The sequence below is a fragment of the Bufo gargarizans genome, chromosome 5 (genome assembly GCF_014858855.1).
Source record: "Bufo gargarizans isolate SCDJY-AF-19 chromosome 5, ASM1485885v1, whole genome shotgun sequence".
In the NCBI taxonomy this organism is placed as follows: Eukaryota; Metazoa; Chordata; class Amphibia; order Anura; family Bufonidae; genus Bufo; species Bufo gargarizans.
The window spans coordinates 6908902-6936815 of NC_058084.1; the positions used below are offsets into that span (position 1 = coordinate 6908902).

The following is a 27914-nucleotide window of genomic DNA, read 5'->3' on the forward strand; positions in this document are numbered from 1 at the left end:
GTTCCCGCTCCAGTGATTATTATATCATGAAAGTCGTACATTAAGTAGAAGCAATACAATGGTGACTTCATCGTCTCAAACTATTTATTTAAAATAAAAGCTGACACCAGTGCTGGGTATACGGCCACAAAAATGTCAGTGTCTCAATAACTTGTCCTGTGGCCTTGAGCATCAATCACAGCTTGAGGACGACGTCTCCTGCTGTTCACAAGTCGATGTATTGTCCGCTGAGGTATGGCATCCCACTCTTCTTGAAGGGCGGCCATTGAGGTTCTGGGGTACAGAGTTACGAGCCTCTACACGGCGACTCAGCAGATCTCATAGGTTTTCAATGGTACTCTGGTCTGGAGAAAGTGGAGGCTGCTCCATTTGAGGTCCCCCAGTCTCCAGCAGCCATTCCCTAATGATGTGATCTCGATGAGCTGGAGAATTGTCCTCCATGAAGATGAAATTAGGCCTGTGTTGTTCATGCAGAGGCACAATGACTGGATTAACGATGTTCTTCACGTGGTATGGGCTTGTCACTGGACCATTCACAAAGTGTAGGGCAGTTCTGTACTGACTAGACACACCTGCCCACCCTGTAACACCACCACCACCACCACCACCTCGCCTGGTGACAACAGTGGCTGATGCATAGCACTCTCCTGGACGTCTCCAACATCGTTGGCGCCCATCATTTCTGCTGAGCCTTGAATTGACTTTCATCAGAGAACAGCACTGAGGCCCACTGGTCCCTCTTCCAGCGTTGATGCTCCCTGGTCCGTAGAAGACGATGACGCCTGTGCCTGGTGGTCTGGTCAGGTACCCTTGCAGGTTGTCTATCACGCAGACCACCCTGATGTAAATAGTTTAGAATGGTCTGACATGATACCTGGGTGCCTCTCACCTCCCATAAATGTACCTGGAGTTGTGTGCCATTCATCATCCGGTTCTGCGGGGCTTGGTATACACTGAAGCGGGGGCGGTGGCCGAAGGAGGTCCACTTCTCTGCCTTTCTGTGACTCTTCCGGGGTCTTTGTATCTCAGATACAACCTGCTGATGACAGTGACTCTCTAAGCTCAGTGGCCACTTCTGTCTGAGAACATCCTGCTTGAAACCTCAATGGCGAGATACTGTTCATCAATTGTTAGGTGTCGTCTTGGTCTCATGATGTCAAAATGTGAGCAATGTCAAGCCCCCCAGCCCAGTGAGACCTGTGAAGGGTTTTATGACTCCCTCAGTCCCCGCATGTACACTTACTGCACAGTCGCCTGCGCTCCTGCAACCAGTGACTGACCTCAGCGGTGACTCTGACCGTCACGCGGCCCAGCAATAATCCCACTTGGGGCATATGACCACTGAGGCCAGTCATTGGCTGCATCTGTGTACGTGACCCTGTGTATATGTGTGCGGACTGAAAATCTGGAGAAGCCACAGAACAACAGTGAGAGCAGCTTCCACTGGAGGGATGACACGTGGAACAAAAAAAAATCCCTGGACTGCCCATTTTAACCTGATTGTAATTTACCAAGATCTTTGCTTGTTGTCAGTGAACTGATACATTCTTGCTTACACCTGCAGCCTAAAAAAAAAGCATTCTGTCTTCACACAGCTGATGGCTTGTTACAAAATACCAGTCCCCAATGAGCTGCACAGCAACAGAAATCTCTCTTCTGTCCGGACAGCTTCTGCAGTGTCAGTTTAGGTATAATATACTAATTCATCGTATGTGAATGTGCTTTTAAGGGGGAGACTAAAAAATGTCCCCCATATGCCCGGGGCCCCTCACTACTGATTTTACTTACCTGGCTCCCCGCACCGCTCCTGGTCCCCGCACCGCCGCTGCTGCTTCTCCCCGTGCACGTATGAAAACATCCGGTGTCTGGGAGGAGTAGCCAATGGCTGGCAGGGACGGGACGAGCCCCCCTACAGTCACCCGCAATGCTAGGGAGGCTCGTCCTCGTCACCGCCTGACACCCCCCAACCCCTTCCCCCGACACCGGATGATTTCACCCGCACACGGGGAGAAGCAGCAGCGGACGGTGCGGGGACCAGGAGAGGTGCGGGGACGAGGTAAGTAGAATCAGTGTGAGGGGCCCGGGCATATGGGGGACATTTTTTTGTCTCAGATAACCCCTTTAATAGTCTGAGAAGTATAGTTAAAGGAACAGTAAACCAGAGACGATCGTCCCCCACTCTTCGTCAGGCCGCCGGATTTTCTGCATGTTTCTGACATCCCGCTGACAACACGGGGAATTTATTAGGACTGCCGTTTCACATACCAGTCTAACAATCAGTGCGGGCTTCTGAATACATTTTCTGCATCATCTGGCAGTCTGCGTGCCAGAAAGGCAACTATGTGCCAGCTGATAACTGGCTTAGGTTTGTGCCGTGGCATAAATCTGAAAATCTTTCAAGCCCTTCCTGTAAACGTGGCACAAATTTTGTCCGAAAACTGGCACAAAGGCCATAATAAATGAATCTCCTGCCCATCTGGGTGCGGTGGAGCTTAATCTTTTCGTCCTACTGCAGATGAAGCGGAGGGAGGAGGCTCCTGCTGCAGCCAGCTGTCTCATCACCAGACGCAGGACAGTGAGGAGGAGCAGTGGAGACATGACTGAGAACCCTGGGACATGCCTAGAAGATCTCTCTATGCATTTCTCCATTTTAATTCTAATAGGATAGAAGATTAACCCTTTAGCAATTGCTTAATGTCTTTTGACAGCGTCCCAGCTGGTCCAATAAACAACCGAGCAGTCAAGGAAGTGCTGTCGTCTAGAGGAGACGTTCCTGTGTGCGGGAGATCATTATTCTGCCATGAGAGGAACACGTGTCCTCAGGACGTCCTGCACATACCGCTGAGCTGTTAGTGTCCCTCATCACCACTAGCGGTGACCGACTGTCTTATGCGATGGCCTCGCAGATCATCCCACCAGCAGTTGGGGCAGTATGTTGTGTCGTTCCACAGCAAAGGCAGGACAGGAGCGCTCACCACGAGGCCTCCATACTGGAACCCGACCATCGTAGGATCCCAAACAGAACCTGGATTCATCACTAAAGATGATTCGGTTTCAGTCGGCAGCGCATACGAAGGCGACAGTGGCTAGCTGTCAGTCCACATAATAGGCGCTGTGACACCATGTTTCCTTCTGCTGGGCACCTGGAAATAGTCCGGCAGAAAGACGTTTTAGAAGGCAGATGGGGGGAATCTTTTATGCCCTCCTGTGGCATGAGCCAGTGTCTAACCAGATCACGCCTGTAATCATTTTTTCATGTCTGACTGAGAGATACAGACATGTTGAGTTTTGCAGCAATCTGTGGTTTTTCTATCTGGATGCACTAATTTTATGTTTTTTTTTGTCAATTAGTCAGTTTTTTTTTCAGCAAAAAAAACCCCTCTTCTAATCCCTTAAGCCAGTGTTTCCCAACCAGAGTGCCTCCAGCTGTTGCAAAACTACAACTCCCAGCATGCCTGGACAGCATTTGGCTGTGCGGGCATGCTGGGAGGTGTAGTTTTGCAACAGCTGAAGGCACGCTGGTTGGGAAACACTGCCTTAAGCCACAACATTGTACTATTGTGTTGCTGCAAGTAGGTAGTTTGTGCTCATTGATGTGATGACGGGGGTCCTGGAGTATAACTATCGGGTGCCAACTAAGTTTAACCCCTAAGATACTGCGGCATGTAATTGGTTAGATAGGTGGGTTCCCTCTCTCACTGTATTGGACCCCATAGAGGGTACCGAGGGTCTGCTATGGCACCTTGAGGCCTGACAATGGGCCGCATACAGATGCCTATAATAGACTGCAATACAGAATTATTGCAGTGTATTATATGAGCGAGCAGAAGATACCATGGTCAGCTTACGTAGTGGAACTAAAAAAATATCCAATAGTAGAATTGTAAACGCGTTTATTTACATTAAAAAAACGAACAAAAAAGATACATAATTGATATCCCTAGTGACCCAAACAATAAAATGATCATTTTTTTTTCTCATGTAGTTAAGGGGCATCTGTCAGCAGTTTTGTCCCTATGACACTGGCTGACCTGTTCCATGTGCGCTTGGCAGCTGAAGACATCTGTGTTGGTCCCATGTTCATATGTCTCCGCACTGCTGAGAAATATGATGTTTTAATATATGCAAATGAGCCTCTAGGAGTAACAGGGGCGTTACCATTACACTTAGAGCCTTTGCTCTCTCTGCACTTTGACAGGACCAGGCAGTGTAAACGTCATCACACCTGGTCCTGTCAAAGTGCTGAGGGTGCAGTGAGAGATGAGCCTCTTGGTGTAACGACAACGCCCCTGTTGCTCCTACAACAGGGATGAGCAACCTCCGGCACTCCAGATGTTCTGAAACTCCCAGAATGCTCCATTTACTTCTATGGGGGTTGTGAGAAGAGCCGAGCATGTTTGCATGCTGGGAGTTGTAGTTTCACAGCAGCTGGAGTGCCGAAGGTTGCTGATCGCTGTCCTAGCGGCTCATTTACATATATAATAAAACATAATTTTCCATAGCATCATCACGATGGCATACAAGGAGATTGACCCCTGACCTCTGTAGGGGCAGGAACAGAGAAAGGTTAAATACCCTCCTCCCACCACCAACACCAGTGTTTCCTGTCCCTACAGAGGACAGGGCAGAGAAAGGTCTCCCTGTATGCAGGGAGATGAAGCTAAGGACATAGAATCCCCCGTGGATACCTTAGGAAATCGCCTGGCATCCTGCATGGCGTCCCCCTGCCCTCCCGCGGTCCAGTACTAACGCTGGGCAGGGGTGTAGGGCTCTACCTCGTCCCGGTTTCGGGGCCTGTTCCCTGGCGCAGTCTCCCTCCGGGCATATTATCGCGGCAGCTGGGTGTGCGCCGGCGCATTGGGCGCATGATTATGACGTCACGGCCGGCGACCCGGAAGTGACGTTAGCGGCGGCAGCGTGGAGCTTGGTTTAAAACCGAGGCCTGAAATTGGACAAACGCTCCTAGGATCGGTCCCCCACTGGTGCGGAACCCTTACCTACGGAAGAGGCGACCATGTCGGTACCGGAGCGGTCCCCCAGAGCTGAGCCGCCGCCAGCGCTTCTAACTGTGAGTCCCCTTCGGGGGTATTAATGAATGGGTCAGGGAGTCTGTTGATCCCCCTCTCCCACGATGATATAGTGAAGGGGGGAGAGGAGGAGCGGGCACTTGTCTCCATGTTCAGTGCAGCTACGGCAAGGCACAGGCTCCTGCATCCGCCCCCGCAACCCCCCCCCCCCCCATCCTCCTCTTTGGGGGCCATACCCCTTATACTTTGCCGTTTTCTCTCTTTTAGGCTAAAGAAACCCCCGAAAAAGATGGGGAAGTCACTCAAATGTGTCTCCTGCTCTAGTAGACTCCCTGACGGCTACCCAAAAAAGCTGTGCAAATCTTGTATTTCAAATATCGTACGGGATGAGGCACCCTCCCTAAAAGAGGAATTAAAAACTATGATTCAGGAGGAGATCCGTTCATCCCTGGCCCACCTGTCCACTAATCCCCCCGATTTGCCGCAACCAAAGAGGAAGCGGGCTAGATCTCCATCCCCCTCTGATATAGAAGTCGTTGCGGAGGAAAGTGCTCACTCTGTCAAGTCTTGGGAGGAGGGGGAGAGAGTCTCTGACTCAGACGACGATGGACGTAGATACTATTTTTCTACGGAAGGAATGTCCGACCTTTTGAAGGCAGTAAGGTCGACCATGGGTGTGGAGGAGGTGCAACGTACCCATTCGGTACAAGAAGAAATGTTTGGGGGCCTGAGAGTTAAGAAGACCCGTGTGTTTCCCATCAATGAAAGCATTAGGGATATGATCCTTGATGAGTGGACAGACCCAGAAAAACGACTGGGAGTCCCGGCAACGTTCAAAAATAGGTTGCTATTTGATCCAGAGGAATCTAAAATTTTCAATGAAATTCCCAAGATTGATGTACAAGTGGCCAAAGTGAACAAAAAAATGTCCCTTCCATTTGAGGATGCCTCCCAACTCAAACATTCGATGGATCGTAAGGCTGACAGTCTTCTCAGGAAATCCTGGGAGGCGTCCATGTTTAACGTTAAAACCAATATTGCGGCTACTTCAGTCGCCCGGTCCATGCATCTTTGGTTGGGAGAATTAGAAACTCATATTAAAGACAGAGCGTCTAGGGAGCAGATTCTGGATTCTCTCCCTCTTTTAAAGTCTGCCACGGCTTTCCTGGCGGATGCCTCTGCCGAATCAGTCCGATTCTCTGCCAGAGATGCGGCGCTCTCCAATGCAGCCAGGAGAGCCCTCTGGATGAAGTGCTGGTCGGGGGATAAGACATCTAAGTTAAAGCTTTGTTCCATCCCCTTTTCCGGAGAATACGTGTTTGGCCCGGTGCTAGATAAAATTCTAGAGAAGGCCGCGGATAAGAAGGGGTTTCCGGAAGATCGCCCTTCCAAACGCCGGTATCCTTTTCGCCCCTCCTCGGGGATAGAGTGGTCTTCAAGACCCCCAAACAAATTTTCACTGACACGGTTCCAAACGAACGTTTGGCAAGGAGTCCAGAAACTTCATCAAATGAATGTAATCTCTCCGGTCCCACCTCTAGAAAGAGGCAAGGGTTTCTATTCAACTCTATTTTTAATCAGGAAAAAAGAAGGTACCTTTCGGACGATCATAAACCTGAAACCTCTGAACAAATTCATTCGTTATCAGAAATTCAGGATGGAGACCCTAACATCCACAATCCCTCTGCTAAGCAAAGACGTCTTCATGTGCACAGTAGACCTGCGAGACGCTTATTACCATATTCCCATTCACGCCAGCTCACAGTGTTTTCTCCGGTTTGCAATCCAGGATATATCAGGGAACGTCCATCACTACCAGTTCAGAGCCCTTCCCTTCGGGATTTCGTCTGCCCCGAGAATATTTACCAAAGTGGTGGTAGAGATGGTTGCCTTCGCCCGAAGAAAGGGACTCATGATAATCCCCTATTTGGACGATTTCCTTCTGGTCAGCGAAAGTCGCAGCCAAATCAATTCGAATCTGAGGTTCTTTCTCTCCATCCTAGACGACCTGGGGTGGATCGTAAACGAGGAAAAGTCCGTCCTCACCCCCTCAAGGGAAGTTCGATTCTTAGGTATGATCCTGGACTCCCGAAAGCAAGCGGTGTTCCTACCTCGAGACAAGATATCAGTTCTCCAACAAAAGATCAGGTCCTTTCAAAAAAGAAGATCTTGCTCTATCAGAGAGGCGATGAGTATGCTGGGCCTGCTAACATCTTGTATTCCGGCAGTCCCCTGGTGTCAAATACACTTCAGACCCCTTCAGTCCTGGATACTGAGTGTCTGGAACAGGTGCCAATACTCTCTAGATCGTCATGTAAGTCCTCCATCTCGGATTCTGCAGTCCCTAAATTGGTGGAAAAACCACGAGAAGACTCCCCAGATGCAGGTAATAACAGACGCAAGTCTGTCCGGCTGGGGCGCAAAGGTCGGGGACTATATATTTCAGGGCACTTGGCCAGATTCGATCAGATCCCAGTCATCAAATTTCAGGGAACTGAGAGCAGTCTGGGAAGCATTGAAGGCGGCAGAGGAAATGTTGTGTCATCATCACATAAAGGTGCTATCGGACAACACTACAGCCATTGCCTACCTCTCCCATCAGGGGGGAACCCGGTCCGTAACTCTACAGGCGCTGACAACAAAGATCTTTGCTTGGGCAGAACAGAAGGTGGCCTCTGTATCGGCAGTTCACCTGAAGGGGATACTAAATCAAGAGGCAGATTTTCTCAGCCGCCACAGGATCGATCATACAGAGTGGTCTCTAAGTCCAGAAGTCTTCAGGTTAGTAGTAAGGAAATGGGGGTTGCCCGACGTAGATCTGTTTGCCACCAGGGCCAACTCAAAAGTGGAAACATTCTGTTCCCTAAACCCCAGGGACAGGCCTCATGCCTTAGACGCCTTCGCCATCCGTTGGCATTGGAATCTATGCTATGCCTTCCCTCCACTTCCTCTAATTCCGAAGGTGGTGCAGAAAATTCTCCAGGACAAGGCCACAGTGATTGTGATCGCTCCCCTGTGGCCAAAGAGAAGTTGGTTCTCATCTCTCCAGAGACTTTCTCTACAGGATCCATGGCCCCTTCCGGTGCGGGGGGATCTACTCCAGCAGGGTCCAGTTCTACACCCAAACCCGCAGTTTCTGAAATTAGCAGCTTGGATCCTGAGTTCCAAACCCTGAAACTTCAGGGACTATCAAACGAAGTTATTGCTACTCTGAAAGCCTCCAGAAAGAAGGTAACGTCAGCAATCTACCTTAAGATCTGGAAACGTTTTTGTTCTTGGAGTGGGGATGAATCGCCACATTTACATAAACCTAACATCCAAAGAATACTGGACTTCCTACAGCGAGGTCTAGATCTGGGACTTAGGCCCTCTACCTTGAAGGTCCAGATCTCAGCCCTGGGTTGTTTTTTTGACCAGGATATAGCCGTCCATCGTTGGATCAAAAGATTCATCAAGGCAGCGACGAGGCTCCGCCCAACGATCACCGCTCGTGTCCCTTCCTGGGATCTGAACATCGTTCTTACAGGCCTTACCTTACCACCCTTTGAACCCATGTCTGACTGTCCAATAAAATTATGGTCCTTGAAAACGGCCTTCTTAATTGCAATAACTTCGGCCCGCAGAGTAGGAGAATTGCAAGCCCTATCGATCAGGGAACCCTACCTCCGTATTCTAGATGATAGAATAATTCTCCGTCTGGATCCTGGATTTCTCCCCAAAGTTGTATCCAATTTTCATCGGAGCCAGGAAGTTACCCTACCTTCTTTTTGTCAACACCCTGCTAATGACAAGGAAGCCGCATTTCACTCTCTGGACGTTAGACGGGCAGTCTTAAACTATATCACTGTGACGGAAAAGTTTAGGAAGTCTGACAGCTTACTAGTTCTCTTCGGAGGAAGACTTAAGGGCCAGAAAGCCTCCCGGTCATCTATAGCCAGATGGCTCAAAGAAACTATTAGTCTTTGTTACCAATTACAAAAACTTACATGTCCAGTCCACATTAGGGCCCATTCCACCCGGGCCATGTCCTCCTCTCAGGCTGAGAGAGCTGGGGCTTCTCTAGAGGAAATCTGTCGTGCTGCCACTTGGTCCAGCATTCATACCTTTTATAAAGCACTATCGCCTGGATCTTTCCAGATCATCTGATCTGTCCTTTGGGCGGAAGGTCCTCCAGGCTGTAGCCCCCCCTTAACTGATATATTTTTTATATCTCCTTGTATGCCGTCGTGATGATGCTATGGAAAGACCGGAATTAGACTTACCGGTAATTCTGTTTCCATGAGATCATCACGACGGCACATTATTCCCTCCCTATGATTTAAATCATTTGACCTACCAGGTCTCTAGAAGGTATGGAGTAATACCTTTTTTTTACTGTTCTTCACCACCGGGTTGCTCTGTGTGATTTTGGAAACACTGGTGTTGGTGGTGGGAGGAGGGTATTTAACCTTTCTCTGTCCCTGCCCCTACAGAGGTCAGGGGTCAATCTCCTTGTATGCCGTCGTGATGATCTCATGGAAACAGAATTACCGGTAAGTCTAATTCCGGTCTTTTCTCAGCAATGCGGACACATATGAACATGGGACCAACACAGATGCCTTCAGCTGCCAAGCGCACATGTAACAGGTCAGCCAGTGTCATAGGGACAAAACTGCTGACAGATGCCCCTTAACTACATGAGAAAAAAAAATGATCATTTTATTGTTTGGGTCACTAGGGATATCAATTATGTATCTTTTTTGTTCGTTTTTTTTAATGTAAATAAACGCGTTTACAATTCTATTATTGGATATTTTTTTTGTTCCACTACGTAAGCTGACCATGGTATCTTCTGCTCGCTCATATAATACACTGCAATAATTCTGTATTGCAGTCTATTATAGGCATCTGTATGCGGCCCATTGTCAGACCTCAAGGTGCCATAGCAGACCCTCGGTACCCTCTATGGGGTCCAATACAGTGAGAGAGGGAACCCACCTATCTAACCAATTACATGCCGCAGTATCTTAGGGGTTAAACTTAGTTGGCACCCGATAGTTATACTCCAGGACCCCTGTCATCACATCAATCGGGTGCCAACTAAGTTTAACCCCTAAGATACTGCGGCATGTAATTGGTTAGATAGGTGGGTTCCCTCTCTCAAACAATAAAATGATCATTTTTTTTTCTCATGTAGTTAAGGGGCATCTGTCAGCAGTTTTATCCCTATGACACTGGCTGACCTGTTACATGTGCGCTCGGCAGCTGAAGACATCTGTGTTGGTCACATGTTCATATGTGCCCGCATGGCTGAGTAATATGATGTTTTATTATATATGTAAATGAGCCGCTAGGACAGCGATCAGCAACCTTCGGCACTCCAGCTGCTGTGAAACTACAACTCCCAGCATGAAAACATGCTCGGCTCTTCTCACAACCCCCATAGAAGTAAATAGGAGCATTCTGGGAGTTTCAGAACATCTGGAGTGCCGGAGGTTGCTCATCCCTGTTGTAGGAGCAACAGGGGCGTTGCCATTACACCAAGAGGCTCATCTCTCACTGCACCCTCAGCACTTTGACAGGACCAGGTGTGATGACGTTTACACTGCCTGGTCCTGTCAAAGTGCAGAGAGAGCAGAGGCTCTAAGTGTAATGGTAACGCCCCTGTTGCTCCTAGAGGCTCATTTGCATATATTAAAACATCATATTTCTCAGTAATGCGGGCACATAGGAACATGGGACCAACACAGATGTCTTCAGCTGCCAAGCGCACATGGAACAGGTCAGCCAGTGTCATAGGGACAAAACTGCTGACGGATGCCTTTTAAATGGGTTGTCTCACCTCCTTTTTTACAGGCTCCCTTGAGGCTCTTGGGGTCTCGGCTCCTTGCTTGCCGGGGGTGGAGCTGAAGGCACAGTGAGCAGGGAAGGGAGGATGCAACCCTGCCCCTTGCTTGTGCGAGCGTGCGCGCACCCTGTATATCCTATGAGCTTGTAGTAAAGCTCAGGCGAGGTGGCCGGGCCGGGAGTGACTGCACTCGCTCCGTACAGTTTTGAAACAAAGTTTCAGGCCTCATGCACACGACCGTATTTTGTTTCCGTGTCCGATCCGTTTTTTGCGGATAGGATGCGGACCCATTCATTTTTTAATGGGTCTGCAAAAAACGCGGACAGCACACCGTGTGCTGTCTGCATCAGTATGTCCGTTCCGTTGCTCCGCAAAAAAAATAGTGCATGTCCTATTTTTTTTTTCTAGTTTGCGGACAAGGATAGGCATTATTACAATGGATCCGCAATTTGCGGACCGCAAAACACATACGGTCGTGTGCATGTAGCCTTATGCGAATTTATTTATTCGCTTATCTCTAGTCCTAACCTCTGCCCCATAACAAAACAAAACACCGGCCTGGAACGGAGCAGCAGTTCGCCCACGGACAGCTGATTGATGTTTTCATGGGGAAAAGGTTAGGACCATAGGAGTTGTCGACTCAATGACCAGAAAGCCCCTATAAGGCTTTGGTCATTAAGAGGTTATAAGAAGAGTCACTGGGATATTTTATTTATTTCTTTAAATTATTTTTGGTACATTTTCTATGGTTTAGTGTTTAATTGGTGAATACTTTCCTATGCTGCCATCTGCTGGCTGATCATGGGTATTAACTGTAATAGCTTACAAGGAATGGCTCTGTTAACACTACAGTCGTGGCTTCCTTTTTGTAACGATTCCATGACCAGTATGACAGATCAGTTTTTAAATGGATCCTATTGACTTATAATGGGTTCCATAAGGTTTTTTATTTATAAACTGCAAAGATGGCTCAGATTACCCAACTATTGTTAGGGCTGCTTCACATGACCCGGCTCGGTCCGGGAAACAGGGACTGTGTGTCAACCACATCTCCTGGACTGACTGTGGCTCCCCTGATCTGAACTGACTGCATGATAGTGATTTATGGTACAGGGAGTTCCTATCTGGTCGTGGGTCTATTGTACTGTGCTCAGATTGACATCCTAGAAGTCTCATCTTCTCGTTCGTGCATAAGCTCTTTGTTTGTGCCGTTCATCTGTTGTTCCTCCTGGGTGCCTGCAGTTTTACACAGCAGAAACGCAGTAGTAGAGTCTGCGATTGGCAATAACGCTAATCACAGACTTTAACTGCTAACAATTGCTACCAGGGGGACTGAACGGATCCTGCACAGAGATCGCGGGAGCCATTTGTTTGTGTCTCGTACATACCGCCCTAACTCTTGATGCGGGTGTAACTGCGAGTGGTTAGTTTACACTACTCACTCAATCTTGCACTCCCCTTCCATGGTCCCTTATTTTTATCTCCCCTCACCAATAGAGGTGTGGTTGAGAGGACAGCCCCCTCCATTCTGACTCCCCATCCTACTGTCATATTGACGTTCCTATCAGGCCCTTCCTGTGGCAGATAGGAACGTAGTGATTCCAGCTTCCCACTACATCGTATAATAATAAATGATGTCATCAGAAAGTATAACTCTTCCTGAAAAAGTTGAAGCCCTTATACGGCTAAGCGAACGAAAAAAAATAAAAATAAATTATGGCTGCGCGAAGGCTGGGAGAAAGAGACGGAAAAAACTGAGAAATCAGTCAGGAAGGGGTTAAATGATGTAACGGTGGCGTTGCTTGTTGGACTCTCCATCGATGGTGTTGATTTCCTTTCTTTAGGTATCCATCCAAGATAGAGAAAATGGACTACGAAGAGGGGAAGATGTTGGTTCACTTTGAACGCTGGAGCAGTCGATACGACGAGTGGATTCACTGGGACAGCACCCGCATCCGTCCTCTCGAAAGACCTGCCCTGCGAAAAGAAGGACTGAGGGACGATGAGGAGGACGTCGTAAGTGTCCTCACACTGTACTTACTGACACAGTGAGGTCCATAAATATTGGGACATCGACACAATTCTAACATTTTCGGCTCTATACACCACCACAATGGATTTGAAATGAAACGAACAAGATGTGCTTTACCTGCAGACTGTCAGCTGTAATCTGAGATTATTTACATCCAAATCAGGTGAACGGTGCAGGAATTACAGCAGTTTGCATATGTGCCTCCCACTTGTAATGGGACCAAAAGTAATGGGACAGTTGGCTTCTCAGCTGCTCCATGGCCGGTGTGTGTTATTCCCTCATTATCCCAATTACAATGAGCAGATAAAAGGTCCAGAGGTAATTTCCAGTCTGCTATCTGCATTTGGAATCTGTTGCTGTCAACTCTCAAGATGAGATCCAAAGAGCTGTCACCATCAGTGAAGCAAGCCATCATTAGGCTGAAAAAACACAACAAACCCATCAGAGAGATAGCAAAAACATTAGGCGCGGCCAAAACAACTGTTTGGAACATTCTTAAAAAGAAGGAACGCACCGGTGAGCTCAGCAACACCAAAAGACCCGGAAGACCACGGAAAACAACTGTGGTGGATGACCGAAGAATTCTTTCCCTGGTGAAGAAAACACCCTTCACAACAGTTGGCCAGATCAAGAACACTCTCCAGGAGGTAGGTGTATGTGTGTCAAAGTCAACAATCAAGAGAAGACTTCACCAGAGTGAATACAGAGGGTTCACCACACGATGTAAACCATTGGTGAGCCTCAAAAACAGGAAGGCCAGATTAGAGTTTGCCAAACGACATCTAAAAAAGCCTTCACAGTTCTGGAACAACATCCTATGGACAGATGAGACCAAGATCAACTTGTACCAGAGTGATGGGAAGAGAAGAGTATGGAGAAGGAAAGGAACTGCTCATGATCCTAAGCATACCACCTCATCAGTGAAGCATGGTGGTGGTAGTGTCATGGCGTGGGCATGTATGGCTGCCAATGGAACTGGTTCTCCTGTATTTATAGATGATGTGACTGCTGACAAAAGCAGCAGGATGAATTCTGAAGTGTTTCGGGCAATATTATCTGCTCATATTCAGCCAAATGCTTCAGAACTCATTGGACGGCGCTTCACAGTGCAGATGGACAATGACCCAAAGCATACTGCAAAAGCAACCAAAGAGTTTTTTAAGGGAAAGAAGTGGAATGTTATGCAATGGCCAAGTCAATCACCGGACCCGAATCCGATTGAGCTGCATTTCACTTGCTGAAGACAAAACTGAAAGGAAAATGCCCCAAGAACAAGCAGGAACTGAAGACAGTTGCAGTAGAGGCCTGGCAGAGCATCACCAGGGATGAAACCCAGCGTCTGGTGATGTCTATGCGTTCCAGACTTCAGGCTGTAATTGACTGCAAACGATTTGCAACCAAGTATTAAAAAGTGAAAGTTTGATTTATGATTATTATTCTGTCCCATTACTTTTGGTCCCTTAACAAGTGGGAGGCACAGATGCAAACTGCTGTAATTCCTGCACCGTTCACCTGATTTGGATACTATCCTGAAACTTTGAGATAACCCTCTAGATAAGGCTACTTTCACACTAGCGGCACAGACCTCCGACAGGCTGTCTCGTCGGGTGAACAGCCTGTCGGATCCGTCCTGCCGCTAGTGAATTTGTGCCCCCGGACTGCCACTCCGTCCCCAATGACTATAATGGGAAGGGGCGGAGGCACGACGAGAATAAATGTCGGACATGTCGTAGTTTTATTCCGGCAGCCTCTCGCTGTGCGCTGCAGTGCCTCCGCCGGAACTCCGCCCCCGTTATAGTCGATGGGGACGGAGCGGCAGTCCGGGGACGCACGTTCACTAGCGTCAGGACGGATCCGACAGGCTGTTCACCCGATGGAACAGCCTGTCAGAGGTCCGTGCCGCTAGTGTGAAAGTAGCCTAAGTCATCAATATGAGATCGGTTGTGGTGTGACACCTGGCACCCCCACGATCATCTGTTTACGGCAGCGCTGGAAACATAGCTGTGGATGGAACCAGAAGGTGGCCATGCCGGTGTGCTGCATCTCAGCTGCTTCAGCAGAGCCGGCTGACTTACTAATGTGTATGGGGGCCTCCTGACTCCTGATTGATGATGTTGAGGGAGTGAAGAATTAGTCAAGTTTGTTCTGGTAGGAGATTGATTGTCCCCAGAAGTGCCTAACAGTGAATTTCACCACTTTTGTAAATGAGAATACATGCATGCTTGGCTAAACCTAGGATGCATGTGAGCAGGGGGGAGTCTGGTGTGTGGGAACCTTTACTCACTATGTGACTCAATTCTATAGGATTTTAATGAAGGAGAAGAGGTTCTAGCCCGTTGGACGGATTGTCGATATTATCCTGCCAAGATCGAAACCATAAACAAGGAAGGTTTGTAGTCCTGAATACAAATATTCCACATTGTAACACAAGCTTATCACCCCTTCAGGATATATTGGGTTCCTGCCTTTAAATTCTACTGCGGCAGATAATGAAACCTATTTGGGAAAACTTTTTTTTTTTTTTTCTTCTCGTTTATTTGCCCCAAAATATAAACAGAAGAAAAACATCCCTATGGTCCTAAATCTCTAAGGAAACAATTCCAAGGAGGGAGGCTCCTGCTGCAGCCAGTTGTCTTACAGCCAGCATGGCTGATCTACTGGATCACATGGAGAATATGGGGGTCATTTATTATACTGAAAGAAGCCCATATTAGACGTATTTCAGGTGCTATCTGTGACTTCGCCTCCTGCTCATGCCAGGTCCAAAATTGTGGGCGGGGAAGGGGACGGGCCGGCGTAGAAAATGGTCTAAATGTTAGACAGCTCGGAAGCTGGCCTACATTTAGAACTGGCGCTGGATGCGCCAAAGTTATGTAGAGGCCGGCGCCTATTCATAACTTCGACCGCCAGCTACGGGGCTTTATTCTAAAATGTCTAAAGCAATAAATGTGCCCCTATTTCTGTATAGATTTCTCCGTTTTAATTGTGGTATGGAACAAAATATTTTTTGTGCAGTTTCTCTTAAAAAAACTTCTAACCCATTCCTGCACAACATTATGAATATTAGGTTTCCTGGAAGCGGAGTCTTAGTGCCATGCAATTACAATGGCCACAGGCAATATGGTAGCTTTGGTCACTAACATTTACAGTGCCTTGCAAAAGTATTCACCCCCCTTGACTTTTTTCGTATTTTTGTGCCTCACAACCTGGAATTAACATGGATTGTTTGAGGATTTGCATCATTTAATTTACAGAACATGCCGATGACTTTGAAGATGTTTTTTTTTTTAATTTTTTTTTTATTGTGAAGCAAACAACAAATAGGACAAAATAACAGAAAAGGTCAATGTGCAGAACTATTCACCCCCCTGAAGTCAATACTTTGTAGAGCCACCTTTTGGGGCAATCACAGCTCCAAGTCGCTTTGGATAAGTCTCTATGAGCAGTTGCCACATCTTACCACTGGGACTTTTGCCCATTCCTCCTTGCAGAACTGCCCCAGCTCCTTCAGGTTGGATGTTTGCGCTTAGTGACCAGCAATCTTTACGTCTGACCACAGATTTTCTATTTGATTGAGATCTGGGCTGTGACTCGGCCATTCCAACACTTTTACATGTTTCCCCTTAAACCAAAAAAGTGTTGCTTTAGCCGTGTGTTTGGGGTCATTGTCCTGCTGGAAGGTGAACCTCCGTCCTAGCCTCAGATCACAGCACAGAGTGGTACAGGTTTTGCTCAAGAATATTCCTGTATTTAGCACCTTCCATCTTTCCCTCAACTCTGACCAGTTTCCCAGTCCCGGCTGCTGAAAATTGTGTTCTTTGGGTGATGCGATGTGTTGGATTTGTGCCAGACATAGCGTTTTCTTTGGCCGAAAAGTTAAATTTTTGTCTCCTCAGACCAGAGCACCTTCCTCCATACATTTTGGGAGTCTCCCACATGCCTTTTCGCAAACTCACAACGTGCCTTTTTGTTTCTAGCTGAAAGTAATTCTTCTGGCCACTCTGCCATAAAGCCCAACTCTATGGAGCGTACGGCTTATTGTCGTCCTATGTACAGATACTCCAGTCTCTGCTGTGGAACTCTGCAGCTCCTCCAGGGTCACCTCAGGTCTTTGGCTGCCTCTCTGATTAATGGCCTCCTTGCCTGGTTCGTGAGTTTTGGTGGGCGGCCGCCTCTTGGCAGGTTTGCTGTTGTGCCATGTTCTTTCCATTTGGTTATGATAGATTTAATGGTGCTCCTGGGGATCATCAAAGATTTGGATATTTTTTAATAACCTAACCCTGACTTGTACTTCCCAACAACATTGTCCCTTACTTGTTTGGAGAGTTCCCTGGTCTTCATGGCAGTGTTTCTCATTTCACTTCACCAACTTAGACTATTGTGTTCTGATCCATCACATAAAATCAGATTAACAAAACATTGAACTTAAGACTGTAATGTAACAAAATGCGAAAAAAGTCAAGGGGGGTGAATACTTTTGTAAGGCACTGTAACTCTGCTGCTGTCGATCATGATCACTGGATTAGCAAAGGAGTAGTTTCTAAATGGCGGCCATGTAATACTACATTTCCCCTACAGTGCTTGCTGCCCGATCGCCAAGCCTGGGTAGAAATGGTTCTGTTGTCTACACTATAAGGAGATGTTGAGTTTTATGTATTGATGCTGCCTTTTTATAATGTCAGCGGTTCCCATCTGATATCGTAAATGTTTTTCACCCCTTTTAGGAACCTACACTGTGCAGTTTTACGATGGGGTTATTCGATGCCTGAAGAAGATGCACATTAAGTCTATGCCAGAAGATGCAAAAGGCCAGGTAATCCTTTACTCCGGAATCCAGTGATCCTAGAAGTTGACCCATAGAGTGGCCTGCTATATATCCCAGTTTATCAGTCGTCCTGAGGGAAGGGTTTAAAGGGGCAGTCTGTCTTAAGTCTTATTAGGGCATCCGAATGTAATAAGGGAGATATCCTGCTCAGCATCCCCCTCTATTAACTTGAGCTGAGAACCACTACAACCAGCCGGAGCCCCTCTGCAGTGGCCATTTCTGCAGGAGGAATGACTGGTGAGCAGCTATTTCTCCGAAAAACGCTGATTTGGGGAGGGGGGGGGGGGAGTTCCCAGCACCAAGTCCTCCACATTCAGGGCATCGTAACCATTCAGGGGATATAGGGTCGTTCCAACCCTTAATAGCAAGACCCCTTCTTATCTGTTTAAGGGCTCATGCCCAAAAACGTATTCTGTTTCTGTGTCGTTCTGTTATTTTTATTTTTTTGTGTCCCATATGCGGAACCATTCCGAAAAATGGAAATGACTGTGCATTCCGTTTCTGTATGGCCGTTCCGCAAAAAAGATAGGACATGTCTTATTCTTGTTCGTTTTGCCTACAGGGATAGGCATTTTTGCAATGGATCCGCAAAAAAAAAAAAGTGTTGCAATACGTATGTCACATGGATGTCATCTGTTTTTTTTGTGCGGATCCGTGTTTTGAGGACTGCAAAATACATACGGTGGTGTGCATGAGCTCGAAAGGTGTTGTCCTGCAGTGAAAAATGTTTTGTAAAGGGATAAGAATGGTTTAAAAGCACATAAGCAGCAATGCTTCCCTCCGCAGTACCCTATCACTCCAACGCTTACTCGGTCCTCAATAATCTCTACTACCTGGTCTGTCTTCATGCTCAGCCAATCGCTGGCTGCGGTGGGTCACTGATCCGGCCAGTGATTGGCTGAGTGGTTATTTCCCACCATCTCCTGTGCGTCAGGATGCGACCATGAACTAGAGACCAGCAGGAACGGTGGAGAGGTGAATATCAATTCTTTTATTTTTGAACCCACTCTGCCTGTGTTGCAGAACAGTTTTCTCTGCTGGACAACACTTTAATGATCAGACATGTTTTAGAGGTTTTGTTTCCTTTTTTTAGTGCTTTTTGTGACACATATGGCTGTTTTTTTTAGATGCCTTTTTTATAAGCATCTAAAAAAAACCTGAAAATTCACTGAACCTTGTAGGGCTAGTTCAGCTTGAGTGTAATGATACTTTTCACTTAGCAATCCATTGCTTCATTCTAGAGACAAAATACTTTTAATTCATATGCAAATGAGCAGCTAAGTGCACTGAGGGTGGGCCCAAGCCACTCTGTGCACCCTTGCTCCTGCTCCCTCTGACATCTTGATTGATAGGGGCAGGTTCATGCATACTCATCTCATCTCGCCCTGTCAATCGAGGAGAGGAAGGAGTAGGAGAAGGGGTGCACCAAGTGACCCGATTCCCTTTAAGTGGATCGCGTTCATGGAATCCGCTGCGTGAAAGAGAGCCAAGCCCCGTTCCGGACAGCAGAGACACGGAGCAGTAACATGATTGATAACGCTCTGTGCCTCTCTGTGACCTTTTTACTACAAAATCACGGTGACAACTTTATCTCACTCTGATTTTGTAGTAAAAAGATCACAGAGAGGCACGGAGCGTTATCAGTCATGTTACTGCTCTGTGTCTCTGCTGTCCGGAGCGGGGCTTGGCTCTCTTTCACGCAGCAGATTCCACGCACGGCATCCGCTCATGTGAAAGAGCCCTAACTCTCTCAAAAAGGAACCTAATTGTCTTTCCTTTATAAGTGACCACAATGGTAACATAGAACCTAGATGACACCATTTTGTGCAGCAATTGATGAAATGTCGCACTTTATGCTATGGATTCATAAAGAAAGGGTGCCGCATTGTTTCATCTTTGGAAAATAAGGCAGGAAAAGTGACTAAAAGTGATCTTATTATTTTATCAAGACTCAGTCAGTTTGCATTAATAATAAAAAAAAAAGGTTAACAACCTACCCTGCTCCTGCCCTATTGCAAGAGCCTTTCATTGACAATGGCACAGGATTAAAGCACAGGGCCACATGCCATACAATTATTGTTGATTTCTCATCCGTATCATTGGGGCACACAGGCTTGACCGTGGGTATAGCTATTGCCACTAGGAGGCGACACGAAGCACAAAAGTGTGAGCTCCTCCCTCCAGCTATACCCGTCCTACAGGGACTCGGCTAAAACGGTTATAGTTTAGGGTCCGTAGGAGGCAGACTTCCCTGCTTTGCATGTCTGCAGATTATTTTTTATTTTTTGTTCTTTCTTCTAGCGGGATTACAGGCAGTCCTAGCTGCCTGCACTCCCACCCAGGAGACAGTAGACCAGGGGGTCCCCAAGCCCGCTGCTCCTTCCCGGTCTCCAGAAGACAAGGAGGACTAGAGGTTCTTAAAGTCTCTGCATCCCGCCAGCCTTTGGGTCACCACGGCCGCCCACGACAGGTCCTCTTTGTTCCGGTGTAGCAGCCCTCCCCAAGGGGCCACACAAGGTGGTGACCCAGCTGGAAGTAGGGGGGCAGAAGACGCTAGACGGGTAAGTATTCCTTTATCCAAGCCCCCCTCTTCCCCTTCGCCTTCACAGGGTACTTGCTAGGATGGCCCCCACGAAGCCTTGTCCCCCCAGGCGGGAAAGAGTTAACAGCTGCATGTCATCTCTCCTGTGGGGGTGGGGTGAAGGGAAGCCCTCTACTTTCCAAGCTTCTTTCTGGGCCCTAAACCAACCTTCCCCAGCGCCGCCTGCCTGTCCGCCCGCCACCTGTTTCATGCAGAGTTCTGCTATTCTCCTCTGCCGGGGCCGCTTGTAAATTGAGGCCCCGGCTTCTACTGCAGCCTACTTCTGATCCGCTTGCCGCGGATACTTCTCCCCCGGCCAGCATCTCCGCTTGGCCAGGGCTCCTTGCGCCACCACCACTGTACTGGGGGTGTGGGGGAGAGTCCTGGGGAGTCAGTTGATGCGCTCCTTTTTCTTTTTTGCCAGCGGCCAACTCCATTATGGGGGCGGGGCATGAGTTCTCCCTGCTTTCCCCTCCATCTGGCTTCCTGGTGCAAATTTTTGGCTCTGGTTTATCTAACTCCGCCCATCTCCTGCTCAGGAGGACCTCTGCGGACTCTGCCACCTTGTCTATGGCAAATGGGGCTTCCTTTTATGACGCAAGGGATAAGAGATTGGAATCCTTTGCCAAATCTTCTTTTGAAGCAGTTGGCACTGCCCTGCGCCCGGTTTTTGCCTCGACATGGGTTAGTAAGGCTATGACCAATTGGGCAAACAAGCTACGTCAGGGCCTCGTCTCTGGGGACTCCCCGGAGGAACTTTCGGATATTGCAGTGCAACTTTCCCACGCCAGCTCTTACATCTGTGAGGCCTCTCTGGACGCGGCCAGGCTTTTGGCCCGCTCTTCGGCCCTTTTGCTGGCAGTGGGACCTTTTTCATTACCAGTTTGTGGCCTTCCCGTTCGGTCTTGCCACAGCTCCCAGAGTCTTTACCAAGATCGTTGCCTCAGTCATGGCTCCGCTTCATACCAGGGGTATAGTGGCGATTCCGTACTTTGACGATAGCCTGATCAAGGGTCTGTCATTCCAGGCAGTGGTGGACAGCCTGCGCATCGTCCGGGACACCCTGGAACGCTTCGGATGGGTTCTGAACCTATCAAAGTAATGTCTTCATCCATCTCGGCAGCTGGTCTTTCTGGGCATGCTGTTCGACACCGATCGGCCCAAGATTTTCTTGCCCCCGGACAAATTCTCTGCTCTCCGTCGTCAGATCCTCTCCTTGTTCAGACTCAGCCTCTTCCCATTCGCCAGTGCATGAGGGCTCTGGGCCACATGGTCTCTTCCTTCGAAGCAGTGCCCTTTGCTCAATTCCATACCAGAGCTCCTCAGCGGTGCATTCTGTCCATTTGTAAGCGCTCCCCAGCCTCCCTGCATCGAATCATCCATCTTCCTGCCGCAACGCGCCGAGACCTTCGGTGGTGGTTGATGTCTCCGATGCTGACGTGGGGCCGCTCCTTCCTTCCCCCTCCGCTGGATAGTGTTGACGACGGACGCCAGTCTCCAGGGCTGGGGGTAGTTCTGGACAATCGCTCGGTCCAGGACTTCTGGTTCCGTGAGGAATGCCAACTTCCAATTAATATTCTGGAATTGCGGGCGATTTGTCTCTCTCTGGTTCTTGGACAGACCATCATCCAGTTCGGGTTCAATCCGACAGTTCCATGGCAGTCGCATATCTAAACCACCAGGGTGGCACCCGGAGCCCCGCAGCCATGTCGGAAGCGGCACTCATCCTCTCCTGGGCGGAAAGCCATGTTTCGGCTCTGTTGGCAGTTCATATCCCCGGCGTCGACAACCGGATCGCCGACTTTCTCAGCTGAGAGAGACTCGATCTCGGCGAATATGCTTGTGATCCTGTGGACGCAGTTCACATTTCCTTACGTGTTCCCTCCTTTTCTGCTCATTCCGCGTCTTCTCCTAAAAATCAGGTCCGAAGGTCTGCCTGTCATTCTCGTGGCCCCGGACTGGCCATGCAGAGTATGGCACGCATCTGTCGTCTTCCTCCTCGCCGACTAACCCTGGCGTATCCCCCTTCGGGGGGACCTCTTGTCGCAGGGACCGATCTTCCACCCGAATGTAAAGTCGCTACATTTAACGGCTTGGCTGTTGAAGCCGACGTACTAACTGCTCGGGGTTTCTCGGATGCTGTTGTCCAGACCATGATTCGGGCTAGGACACAATCGTCCTCCCGGATCTGTCACTGGACCTGGAAGTTTTACTTTAGTTGGTGTGAACGCCACCAGTTGTCTCCCATTTGGTTCTCGTTGCCTCGACTTTTGTCTTTCCTGCAGTCGGGCATGGACTTGGGGCTGGCTATCAGTTCCCTCAAAGGGCAAGTTTCGGCCCTTTCCATTCTTTTTCAATGAAGCCTGGCTTCGCTTTCTGCGGTTCAGACCTTCCTGCAGGGGGTGGCACACGCTGCGCCCCCTTACCGTCCTCCGTTAAATCTGTGGGACCTTAATCTGGTGCTCAGCGCTCTCCAGTCCTCTCCGTTTGAGCCTTTTCAGCAGGTGTCCCTTCGCTTCCTGTCCTACAAGGTGGCCTTTTTGGTGGCAATCACTTCCATCTGTAGGGTGTCGGAGCTAGCGTCTCTTTCCGGTCAGTCTACCTTCCTTATCTTCCACCAGGACAAAGTGGCCCTTCGCCCTGTCCACTCGTTCCTTCCGAAGGTCATGTCGGCATTCCATCTCAATGAAGAGATCATTCTCCCTTCCTTTTGTCCTGCCCCATCTAATCCTCGTGAACCATCGCTCCACACTCTGGATTTGGTTCGGGCCATTCGCATTCTCTATTCGTCATTCCAGAGGGACCGAGATTTGTTTGACTATTGTGGAAGTGTACCACATCAGTGACAGGGCCCCGCTTTTCCAGGTTACTGCTCATTTTGCTCGGGCAGTGGGGGCCTCTTGGGCAGTACATCATGGGGCTTCGGCCCTTAAGGTGTGCAAGGCGGCTATCTGGTCGTTTTTACACACCTTTTCCAAGTTTTACAGAGTACACACCATTGCATCTTCTGACGCTTCTCTGGGGCGTAGAGTTTTGCAGACGGCAGTTCTCTGATTGGCCGGATAGCTTCTTCCTTATGGCCCTGGGACTGCTCTGTAACGTCCCAAGGTCAAGCCTGTGTCCCCCAATGATACGGATAAGAAAACTAGATTTTTGTACTTACTGTAAAATATGGTTAAACAAAACAAGGAATGCAACAGCTCACTGCAAACCAAATAAAGTACAAAATTGCATCATAATATCAAATGCTGAACTAATAAGTTAGAGATATTTGGCAAATCGTTTTGTACAAAATTATTTGAGCCCGTCTGCCGACCGTGAAGGCAATCTCTAGTTAGACGGGTTCCTAACACTAAATATATCTGTTATGTGCCATAGCAGCTATCATACAATTCAGAAAGTGCAGGTTCCACTTACATGCTGGATCCGCCTGAATTTCCGTCATTTTCGGTGCCAAAATGGCCTCCACTATATCCGTGCACTCCTGACCAGCTTGTTTGTCCCACAGGTTGATTTTAATTAGTGTTAGTATATAGCCTGGCCCACTCCCCATCACTCACTGAAGCCACATGGCACCAGGAGAGAGATAGTGTGTGTGGACTCTCATTGCAGTCCTTGGTGACCATGTGGCGCCGGGGGTGGTGTGGAGTGGGCCCGGCGTGCATGCTGGTGACTGCTTTCCCTGGATATAGTGGAGGCCATTTTGGCACCGAAAATGACGGAAATTCAGGCGGATCCAGCATGTAAGTGGAACCTGCACTTTCTGAATTGTATGATAGCTGCTATGGCACATAACAGATATATTTAGTGTTAGGAACCCGTCTAACTAGAGATTGCTTTGACGGTCGGCAGACGGGCTCAAATAATTTTGTACAAAACGATTTGCCAAGCATCTCTAACTTATTAGTTCAGCATTTGATATTATGATGCAATTTTGTACTTTATTTGGTTTGCAGTGAGCTGTTGCATTCCTTGTTTTGTTTAACAGTCTTGTTCTCAGCCATAGCAACGTGCCCCTGCGCTTTGGGATGTGCTGACTGACCCCCTTTTTTCTCTGCAGTCCTTACTGTAAAATATGTTTTCTCTTCTGTTCATTGGGGGACACAGCTCCCACCCATTTTCTCTGGCTGCGGCCCTCGTCGTGGCCTGCGTCATTCTGGGTTTGTACATTGTTTGATTTTCCTGTTTTTTCTTTTGGTTCTCCTACTGTTTTTGCACCAACTGGTTTAGCTTAGTCCCTATTGGAAGAGTGTAGCTGAAGGGAGGAGCTCATACTTTTGTCCTTAGTGTCGCCTCCTAGTGACAATAGCTATACCCAAGGTCAAGCCTGTGTCCCCCAATGAACGGAAGAGAAACAGATTTTACGGTAAGTACAAAAATCTAGTTTTTCGGACCATTACTGGGACTTGAGGACTGAATGGATGAATGGTTTGTCTGTACACTAAGCGTAAAGGTTATCTTTGTTCAGTACTCGTTTCAGGCCTCAGGTCCGGCTCCATTCTTGTGCATAGAGGAGGTCTCCAGGAGGTTAAACCCCCACTATGACACCCATATGCAATTATAGGGAATATGGACATGGGTTCTCTTTTTGGATTAACGCCATTTTAAAGTTAAAAGCCTCCATGCCTATAGTTGTCATCTGATCTGTCTCTGTCTAGGACTGGATTGCATTAGTCAAGGCAGCTGCTGTACTGGTCAAGAGCAAGTCTTCTAACAAACCAAGGACAAGTGTGAACAGCAATAAAGACATTAAAGAAGAGAAAAAAATGCACAAAGTATCTTCAAAGAAGGAAGATGTCCCTATCGGTAAACCGGTGGAACTGTTCCACAAGGAAGAGGAGCCGACGTCGAGCAGGACCCTGGGTACCAACCATTCTTATATTTCCATTATGTCGTTGAAGTTCTCATTCTGCTCCATAATGACCAGTAACTGATGAATCCATCGCATGGCAGGTCCTTCATCCTGCTCAGCGACAGATATATATGTTACTGGGATCTCCAGGATTGTGGCGGGAGTGTGGCTGTAAAACACAGCTGTGCTGCTGCTGCAACTGCCAAGTTTGGATTTGGGTCCGATACACTTTTAGGTGTCGCCGTCTATATCGACTGTGGCATATAAGGATGGGATTTCTCTTTCAGGGTGAGGATTCTTTACCATTACATCACAGGGCATAAAAAAGGACTGCCTCTTAGGTCCTATGCATGCACCTTAAAGGGGTTGTCTGGGTTCAGAGCTGAACCCGGACATATCCCCCTCTTCACCCCTCCGCCCCCCCTGATATGAGCACCGGAGCATTTCATGCTCAGGCTTTTTTGTTTGCATTAGCACCCTGCTAGGAGGAGACTTCCGCCCAGCTGTGTTCCTGTTGACGTAACCATTTTACAGGCTAGGGTAGCGCTAAAGCCCGCCCATTAGTGCCGGTGACGTCACCGAGCTCACTGCTAGGTGGAAGCGTTTGCCTAGCAGTGCCCATGGAGAGCCCAGTATATCACCGGATCTCCAAAAAATGCTTTTACCCTTCGCAATTCAGCGTAGGGCAAAGGAAAGCATCCGATGCTCATATCAGAGGGGCGGGAGGGGTGAAGATGGGGATATGTCCACGTTCATCTCTGAACCCAGACAACTCCGCCCAAATAGACTAATCCTAAGGCTCCAGTCACACATTCGCAATTCCGGACCCATTCATTTCTATGGTCCGCAATTCCGGGTCCGCATTTCCGTTCCCGAAAAAAATAGAACATGTCCTATTCTTGTCCGCAATTGCGGACAAGAATAGGCATATTCTATTAGTGCCGGCAAAATGCGGAACGCACATTGCCGATGTTCGTGTTTTGTGGATCTGCAAAACACACACTGATGTGTGAATGGACCCTTAAGGGGAATTAAAATTCAAATGGATAGACCCAGCAAACTGATCCTGAGAATTAGGGCTCATGCACACAACTGTGTTGTGTTTTTGCGGTCCGCAAAAACATGCCGCCTGTGTGCCTTCTGCAATTTGCGGAACGGAACAGGAGGCCCATTATAGAAATGCCTATTCTTGACCGCAAAATGGACAAGAATAGGACATGCCTCATAATTTTTGCGGGGCCACGGAACGGAGCAACGGATGTGGACAGCGCACAGAGTGCTGTCTGCATCTTTTGGGGACCCATTGAAATGAATAAAAAAACGGGCCGTATATGGAACGCTAAAAAAAATGTTTAGTACTGCATCCCTGCACAATGGAGCTCTGGTTAAAAAATAAACCCTGCTAGCCCTGCATCCCCCTGCATTCTCAGGATTGTTTGGGGTCGCAAAAGTCAGACCCTCACGATCATAAAGTGATGTCATATTCTAGCAATGTGTCGTCACGTCATAAAATGGGGAAAACCCTTTAAAAGGGTTTTACAGTAGGGGAAAAAGTTGGCGACTGGCTCAGAGTGAGTTAAAACGACAATGAATTAGCGGATACGCTCCTCACCGCTCCCCTGCCGCTCCCTTTCTTTCGCTCCCTGGGTCCTGGTCCTGTTTTGACACAAAGCAAATGTCTGAGGTGGGTGACTGCTGCAGCCAGTGATGAGCTGAGGGTATTTCCCTAGACCAGCACGGACCCGGAGAATTAGCTACTTGTGCCTTTCAGTAGGAATCTTTAATCCTAGAAATTGTGCTTTTTGTTATTTTTATTGATCATTAGAGTCTTTATCATTTGTTTTCTAAAGAAATTAATAAAAAAATGTCTTGGTTTTCAGAGATTGCGTTAGAAGAGGTTCCCAAGCTGCCCCTTCAGTCTCGAGAAGATGAGGTCTTACTGAAGAGGAAGATCAGCCAAGCCAGCACCTTCCAAGCAAAGCGTGCCCGGCTAAACAAAATAACAGGTACCGTCTTATCCTGTGCAGGAAGCGGCACCCGAAACCTCCCTGGTTCAGAAGTTGGTGCAGGCTTCAAGGGGTTGTCTAGTTTTGGGACATTTTTAACTGTGGGCAGCAAAATGTGAACTTCTGCATGGATGGGCCCACGTGTTCCTCTTCAGCCAATGCCAGGCCTCAGTGGTGACATGTGTCAAAGCAGCACATGACCTGGCAGTAATGTGCCACTGTGAGGCACGTCACCACTGAAGCCAATCATGGCTTCAGTGGCGCATGTGACCCCGTCCATCCAGAAGTTTATAGGATGGGGACAGGGAGCAGGTGAGTATGGTCTGCATTCAACTGGGAATTTCCACCTCGGGCTGCGATCAGTATACCCATGGTATGTAGATGCCAGACATGGACAGGGTCGCTGAAGCCAAGCCAAGCAGGTTGTTCTACATTGTTTCCTTAACCCTGGCCACCTCTTGCTGACGCATGTGACAGGTGTTCTGATAGGTATACTCTTTTAAAGGGCTTGTCCGCATAATATTTTTGTAAGAACACCCAGGAGATAAACTGGTTCCATGTTGTCACAGGGTGATCAGCTGTAATCTGTAGGGATTTACAGTAGTGTTCAATTTCCCTGCAGTGCCCCCATTGGAGAAATGAGGCATTACACAAGTGCCCAGTGAAATGAGCAGTGTGTCCTAGCAGTGCACTGGTGTGCTGGGTCCACTTTTACAGAGAGCGACGGAAGACAGCACGTGCGCACCATCTCCACAGCTGATCAG

At 48.2% G+C, this 27914-nt stretch overlaps 1 protein-coding gene across 1 annotated transcript in view; it reads left to right on the forward strand.

Annotated features, from left to right (window-relative positions):
* Positions 1 to 27914, forward strand: part of PHF20L1 (PHD finger protein 20 like 1) — a 99513-nt gene that overhangs the window by 19912 nt on the left and 51687 nt on the right. The window contains 5 exon segments of the mRNA XM_044293980.1: positions 12699 to 12870; positions 15191 to 15275; positions 17611 to 17699; positions 24951 to 25155; positions 27025 to 27150. Of these exon segments, the coding sequence (XP_044149915.1) occupies positions 12699 to 12870; positions 15191 to 15275; positions 17611 to 17699; positions 24951 to 25155; positions 27025 to 27150 (677 nt within the window).